Source organism: Otolemur garnettii, unplaced genomic scaffold, assembly GCF_000181295.1.
Source record: "Otolemur garnettii isolate 467f Iridium unplaced genomic scaffold, OtoGar3 scaffold00139, whole genome shotgun sequence".
NCBI classification, from domain to species: Eukaryota; Metazoa; Chordata; class Mammalia; order Primates; family Galagidae; genus Otolemur; species Otolemur garnettii.
The window spans coordinates 2,469,188-2,477,277 of NW_003852534.1; the positions used below are offsets into that span (position 1 = coordinate 2,469,188).

Sequence of the window (8,090 nt, forward strand, 5' to 3'; positions counted from 1 at the left end):
GAGCCCCAACCTCTTCTAAAAGAGTAAATGATCAACAGATGTCACTTTACTTAGGAGTGAAGCTAAGACTTAACCTACTTATTTAGACACTGCATTCAGGGCTCTTTCCGCCCTACTTTGGCTGCTCCAGATCATTGTCCATCTGGCATTTTACAGAGAGAGCAGAGAGGTGACCAGCACAGTGGAAAGAGCATGGACAGAAACCCGGTGTTAAGATCCTGTCACCATTAAGTATTGTCACTGACTTTGGGCAAATCACTTGGCTTTCCCTGCAGTGTAAAGAGGTAATAAGAGTACTTGGAAAGTTCAGTGTGAGAATTGAGTAAGATACAGATAGAACACTTGAACCATAGTGGGTGTTTGGTACATGGGGACTTTTATAAATATATGCTAATTAGATTTCCACCATGGGAAAGGGGTTTACATTCCTGCAATTTAGTAAACAGTTTCTTCAGGCAATTTCCATGTTCAGGAATTGAGCCTGGAAAACCAAGTTTTAATTGTTCTTAGGAACATTTTATTTCTCAAGCATATCTTCTAATTACTTAATTTAATAATTAAGCATTTTTAAGGACATGTTAAATGGAAATATGATTGGGCAGAACATTCAGTTGGGCAAGGAGAAAATCAGACTCTTTTGCTGCACTATGTTGCTTATGTAAACTTAAAATCGTATCTGTGGTTTAATAAAAATGAAACCATAATAGGAAGGAATAAAGATTTATAGGACATACAAATCAAGAAGAGATACGTAATTTTCCATTTTTTAGTTATGAACTGTACAGACTGTTTGTAACATACATAAAAGTTCTAAAGATCAAGTGTAAACCCTGCCCATTCTTCCAGTAAGTTAGGGACCCGAGCGTTAACCATTGCTTGGAAACTTTCACGTGTCCTGGCAAACTCACTTTCATGTTGCCTCTGGCCACCCCTCCAACTTAGTTGGGAATTATATTCTTGCTTTTCTTTGCAGTTTTACCAAATGCATGTGTGTTCCTGAAACAATAATTGTTTAATTTACATATTTTTCAAAGATAGAGAGCAGGTGTCCTCAAACTACGGCCACATGCGGCCCACCAGGTGTTTTTGCCACTGCTGCCTGTCCTGCTTAGCAGCCAACTCCTCCCGGGGCCTGCAGTCCGGCCCTACAACGGTCTGAGGGACAGTGAACTGGCCCCCTGTTTAAAAAGTTTGAGGACCCCTGATCTAGAGTCACACTATTTATTTTTCTGCTCCTTGGTGCAAAATTCTATGTGTGAGATTCAAGTGTGTTGATGGGTTAGATGGAAGGGTTCGTTCATTTTTACTGCTGTTCTAATATTCCATTTTTGAATAAGCTACAGTCTGTTGAATATGTATTTGTTATTGTGTCTATGGGCAGTGGTTTTCAGATTATTGGGGGGGGTGGAAGAAAGGTATTTTGCTTTGATTTATTGTTTATAAGCATTAATCCTCATAGCCTGTAGCACCAAGGTGTGGGAGCTCCTAGTGCTGTTGCTCAGTGGCCACATGTTTACTGTCTCAACCAAGACTCTTGTAAGAGTGAAAAGAGGTACTTAACAATTTTACTGAGACCATAGGTGAAAAATGGAATTATCCTGGGAAAAATCAAGATGTGTTGTCGTCCAAATTGTAGGGTTTGTGCTTGTTAAACGTCACTAGATGGTACCAGGTTGTTTCCACCGCAGATGTTCAAAAGTGTCCCCTTTCAGTGGGCTCGACTCTTTTGCCAGTTTGCCAGTGGATCATTTAGTATCCTGTTAATTTTTTAGGAAATCTTCACATTTTCGTGATATTAATCCTCTCTCAGTTTCATGTTTTACTTTCCTTGGGCTATTTTTGATGATAAGGGCTTTTAATTTTAATACAACAAATGAATTCATCTTTCCCTTTATGATTTGTGCTTATTTATTATTCCTGGCGTAAGAGGTTTTCCCTGCCTTAAATATATTTTCTTACATTTTCTTTTCAAAATTTTAAAGCTTTGCCTTTCACCTTTAGATTTTTAATGTGCCTCTAATTGATTTTGTCTGATGTGAGGCAGGATTCCAAATTTACCTTTTCCCATGTGTATCATGAGTTGTCTAAATGTCACCTGTGAAAATCCACTGCCTCCTTAAGTGGTGCCCCGTATTCCCTGACCAGTGCTACCCCTGCTGTATTTTAATCTTCACACCCTAGATGTTTTGTATATTGTAGGGAGATAATTGTATACACAAAGAATGAAGAGTTTTGGGATTTTTTTGAGACACAGTCTATGTTGCCCTTGATAGAGAGCCATGGTGTCACAGCTCACAGCAACCTCAAACTCTTGAGCTTAAGTGATTCTCTTGCAGCAGCCTCCTGAGTAGCTGGGACTACAGGCGCCTGCCACAACGCCGGCTATCTTTTTGTTGCATATGTCATTGTTGTTTAGCAGGCCCAGGCCTGGTTTGAACCCACTGCCCTCGGTGGATGTGGCCAGCGCCATAACCACTGTGCGACGGTACCGAGCCAAGAATGAAGGTTTTTAAATACTTTCAATTTTTATTTTACCTTTTAATTATTTTTCTTGTCTTATTCCGCTACCTAAGGTGTGCAGTGTTAGGCTGAATAGATATATTGAAAGAGGAGTTTTTCCTCCTTTTAGAGAGACTGCTTTAAACATTTCAACATTAATTTGAGATTTCTTTTAGGTTTTTAGTAGATACCCTTTACTGCATTAAGGAAATTGCTTTCTGTTTATAGTTTGCTAAGAGATTTTATCTTGATCTCTTGTTTAATTTTACCAGATACTTTCTTCTGCGTGCATTGAGATAGTAATGTGGTTTTTATTATTTAATATACTAATATGTTCAAGTGCATAAATTGGCTCAGCGCCTGTGGCTCAAACGGCTAAGGTGCCAGACACAGACACCTAAGGTAGCGGGTTTGAATCCAGCCCGGGCTGCCAAACAACAATGACGGCTGCAACCAAAAAATAGCCGGGCGTTGTGGCGGGTGCCTGTGGTCCCAGTTGCTTGGGAGGCTGAGGCAGGAGACTCGCTATAGCCCAGGAGTTGGAGGTTGCTGTGAGCTGTGATGCCACGGCACTCTACCCAGGGGAATAGCTTGAGGCTCTGTCTCAAAAATAAATAAATACATTGCTGGATTCGATTAGCTCATATTTAAGATTTGGGCATCTATATTCAAGAGTGAAATTATAGTTTTCCTTTAAGTACAGCCTTGTCAAATTTTGCTGTCAAGATTATATTAACTTTTTAAAGTGAATTGGGTCAGTTTCCTGTTTTGTTTTTTTTTTCTTGTCTACAATAATTTTTGTACAGTGGGGATTATCTGTGCTGAATTTTGGGAGGAAATGCACTGGTAAGCCATCTGGACCCTGTATTTTCTTTGCAGGAAGACTTAACTACTGATTGTACTTTTTATAGTGGTTATGGGGCTATTCTAGTTATAAGGATATGGTTAGTGTTAGTGTCTCCATGTGAATAAGGCTAAAGTAAGGAAACATAAGTGAAAAAGCTATTTTGCTGCAAATTGTAGTGAATGTGCCTTACCACAAAATGTTAGATACATAATTAATGTATATGTATAAATCTTTTCTACATAATGTCTCCTCATGCGTGTACATGTAATCATCATCTAAGTCATGATTTATTTTATCATTTTTGTTTGGCTGTTCTTCTTAATTTTCCAGACAAGTAAACCCTTAGATCCTTACTTTAACCATTTTACTTTATTTAGATTTGATTTATGTAAAAGGGAAAGTGATCATCCCTGCCCTAAATTTTTAGAACTATTATTTAAATATTTACTTAAGAATAAAGTTTATTTTTTCCTTTACCTCTCCTCTCATAAGTGGTCTGCAGCTATTAATGAAAATTTTAGATGTGCGTATTTTATTAATTCTCTTTAATTTAGAAAGTTTTTAAGCCATACAATTTAGAAGGGTTTTTATGTTAATTTTTATTATTTTAGCGTTTTCCTGGGCAACACTCTTTCTTGCCATGTCTTTGGTAAACAGATTTCCCCAAATCTCAGAGGTTTAAAGCAACTTCATCTTCACAGTAGTAAGATTTTTTTTCTGACAGTTTCTTCATAAAAGGAATTAAAATTGTTAAAGCTACCTACAGGACTAAATCAGAATTAAATTTAGAACCCAGAACCTTGGTAGGGCTGTGGGGAGGAGAAGGAGGGAGACTCTCGTTCTCTCATCATAGCCTGTCTGGAACTGACTCTTATTTCTGGAATGATCTGGAGTCCTAGCTGGAGAACGGGCAGGGCACAGCCTCCTGTTTGCAGGCAGCCTCCATTTCCTGACAGAAGAGCCTCACCAGTAAGAGCACACCCCCTCTGGTATTCCAGGGAGCTTCCTCTCTGGGGTCCCTGTGAAACATTTCAGCAAAGGGGGATTTTGTTTCTTTTCATTGTTTATTTTTTTTAAGAACAAGCCTCATCCTGTCTCCTAGGCTGGAGTGCAGTGGTAAGGTCACAGCTCACTGCAGCCTCCAACTCCTGGGCTCAAGCAGTCCTCCTGCCTCAGCCTCCTAAGTAGCTAGGACCACAGACCTTTTCATTGTATTTGACTTATTTATACCCTATAATTATTGGGTAGATATGTAAGTAATACAAAATTGTGCCTGACTATACTGAACCAGAAACTTTTAAAAAAATGTTTGTCTTTGATTATCTGTTTTCAAATACATACCGTTTTTAGACCTCAGGCAATTCAGGCCATGAAAAGGAGGGCAGCTGATTGGGATACCGTTGGAGAAGTATTGATAATACGAAACGGCAATCTAGCTAGAGGTCAGCCAAGTATGATTTTTTGAAGTTAAAAAAAAAAATGTGTGCTTTTTCTCTGGAAAAACCCTCATCTTTTCATCAGAGTCTCTTCAGTTTCCCTAGTAAATCTGTGCCTTACAAGAATAGAACTATATAAAGTACTGGTAACTTTTGCCAAAAACAAAAACAGTCTTTTAGGAAAGGAACAAATGATTTCTTTAGAGTTTACACTCTTTGTCACATTCCGTGGCCTCCACTAGCCAGTGGCAACCCAAGATTTCAGCTTCTGTGGGTCCTGGGTTCCACTTAGTGACTATCATATTAAGCAAACTACATAACCTCTCTGAAAAATGAAGACAAGGATAGCCGCTGTATCATAGGGTTGTCCTGAGGAATATGCATGCACCCAGAGCCTGCGGGTAAATGTTACCTGGGTTTGCTGTCGTGAGCTTCAGTGGGTTACTTTGTTTTGTGTCTGTTTAACTTTTGCTTGTGTCATTCTCACTGCCTCAGATTTCTGTAATTAAACACATACTATTATAACTTTAGGGGGAAGAGTCAAGGAAATTATTGTAGGATGAGCGACTTGGTAAGACTTTATGGAGGAGGGGTACTTCAGCTGTGACGCAAAGAATTAGTGTTCAGGTGGCTGGAGACCTCACACTCGTTAGAGTGGCTTCTATTAAAAAATCAAATGCAGAAAGTAATAAGTGTTGACAAGGGTGTGGGAAACTTGGACATGTGTTCACTTATAACAGAAATGCAAGATAGTTCAATCTCTCTGAAAAATAGTTCTGTAATTCCCCCACAAAATTAAAACAGAAATGCCGTATGATCCAGAAATTTCACTTTTGCTTATACTCATATACCTAAAATAATTAAAAGCAGGACCTCAAAGAAATACTCATATACCTATTTTTATAGCAGCAAAATTCGTAATAGCTAAAAGGTGGAAGCAATCCACGTATTGTCCAATGGATTAATGGATAACAAAATGTGGAACCTTCCTGCAATGGAATATTATTCATCCATAACAAGGAAGGAAATCCCAGCCTGTACTATAATGTAGATGAATCTTGAAGACATTATAAGTGAAAGATGCCAGTCACAAAAGACAAATACTTTTCAGCTCCACTTACATGCGATCCCTAGAGTGGCCAAGTTCATGGGGGGGGGGTGGCCAGTGAGCCGGGGGAGGGGGGACATAGGGCATTGTTTATTAGGGATAGAAGTTTAGTTCTCCAAGATGCAGAGACTTCTGGAGATTGGTTGCACAACAATGTGGAGGTATTTTACTGAACTTAGAAATGGCTAAGAGGTTGATAAACTTTGTTATGTGTATTTTACTAAATAAAGGCAGATGAAAGGGAAGTTTTTGAATTTTGAATCATTTCAATATATAACCAATAAACTTTCTTTCACTTAAAAAGCAAGGTAAGTCTAGTGTGATAGTAACTGACATATAGAGTGCTCAAGTCTGATGTAGGTTTGTCTGTTTCAGGCAGCATGGAGAGTGCTGAAGGCCACGGCCAGGCTGAGGAGTCCCCAGCGCCGGAGGTGGGAGCTGCCGGCGCCTCTCCACAGGGGCCTCGGGGAGAACAGGGCCAGGTTCTTTATCAGGAAGAAACCATTGATCTGGGTGGGGACGAGTTTGGGTCTGAAGAGAATGAGACGGTGTCAGAAGACTCTGGCAACCTGGTGGATAAGCTGAACGAGCACATGATGGAGAGCGTCCTCATCTCGGACTCTCCCAATCACAGCGAGGACGACGGGGCTGATCTGGGTTGCCTGCAGGATGTCATGGAGCCCGGAGAAAGCAGCGCTGACCACAGGCTGGAAAACATCACAGACAGAGAAGAAATGGACACTCTGAGTAATGACAGTGAAACTGATGGGGACACTACTCCTAAGGACGTCTCAGACGTGACCTCTGATAGCAGAGCCTCATTGAAAGAAGACTCAGCACAAGAAGAAGTAAAAGGCACGTCCGTGTTTGAGAGCAACGATGCAGAGGACTCGCTGTCCAGAGATGCCGAGGCTCCCCCAGAAGAGCAGGTCTCGGGGACGCCCTCCAGCCAGGCCTCTCCCAGAGAGGAGCCTGTCCCCATGTGCACCATTTTCAGCAAGTCCAGCTCAGCTCCTTCACAGCCTCACCTGTTCTTGCACGACGGCTTCGAGTCACAGATGGTGAAATCGCCCAGCTTCAGCAGTGCCAGTGAGACTTCGGCCAAGACCCCCCCACAGGTGGTCCAGCCTAGTCCCAGCCTGAGTAAATTTTTTGGAGATACGATCAGCACTAACTCCTTAGCCTCCGACTTCTTTGATTCCTTCACTACTTCCACATTCATTTCTGTCAGTAACCCCAACGCAGGTGCTTCCATTCCAGAAAAACTGTCTTCACTCCCTGCTTCCCCCGACTCCACTGACCCTTCTTGCTCTGCAGGAGTTGAAAGGTCAGAGTCGGGTGTTTCCTCAGCTTCTCTGGAAATTCCCGAGTCTCCAAAACCGTTTTCACAGATACAGGCTGTATTTGCAGGGAGCGATGACCCCTTTGCCACCGCTCTGAGCATGAGTGAGATGGACCGGAGGAATGACGCCTGGCTTCCCAGCGAGGGGACCCGGGACATCCTGATGGCAGTGGCCACCCAGCAGTACAGCACTGTGTTCGTAGACAAGGAGAACCTGACCATGCCAGGGCTCAGGTTCGACAACATTCAGGTAAGACGTGGAATGAGGCTCCCATCTAACCTATCCCTGTAAAATACATGTAGTACCTCTGAAAGGGTGAAAAAATCCTTATTTTCAGTAGTTCCTAAAATTTCAATTGTGAGATTTCTGTTATTTTGTCACTCGGTCACTGGGAACTCTAACAGATTCCCCTAACAAGGTATTTAACCTGCAGCTTGGAGTCATAGAAGTAAATGCCAGCAGGGCAGCTAGTTACCCTGTAATTCTCTGAATTAATTCTACTTTGCAAGACCATTTGTGACCCTTGAAGTCTAGTAAATAATAAATCCACTTTTTTTAAAGATAGAAAAATGTAATTTGTATTACATATAACACGTTTGCTGTAAAAGCCTTTTAGATTCAATTAAAAAATATGTAAATGCCGTATATACTAAATGGTTATACACAAATGTTCAGTCTCAGTAATAATCAAGGGTAATCAAATTATTTACACTTTCCATCTAATTCTTTGTTTTGTTCACTATTGTTCATGATTGTTGAAGTACAGGAAAATTGCCTGAGCTAGCCCTGATGGGACCAGAAATTGGTACAAGCATTTTTAGGTAAAGTTTTAAAATTCATATTAATCCAGAAATTCC

At 40.8% G+C, this 8,090-nt stretch overlaps 1 protein-coding gene across 2 annotated transcripts in view; it reads left to right on the forward strand.

Moving 5' to 3' along the window:
- TRAPPC12 (trafficking protein particle complex 12) overlaps positions 1-8,090 on the forward strand; it is a 105,654-nt gene that overhangs the window by 1,539 nt on the left and 96,025 nt on the right. Inside the window, exon 2 of one of the 2 annotated variants that reach the window (XM_023518419.1) lies at positions 6,266-7,482. In XM_023518419.1, coding sequence (XP_023374187.1) covers positions 6,271-7,482 — 1,212 coding nt within the window. In that variant the 5' untranslated portion in view covers positions 6,266-6,270. Of the gene's footprint in view, positions 1-6,265; positions 7,483-8,090 lie in introns of those variants that run through there. The other variant, XM_003798572.2, reaches the window with a different exon arrangement.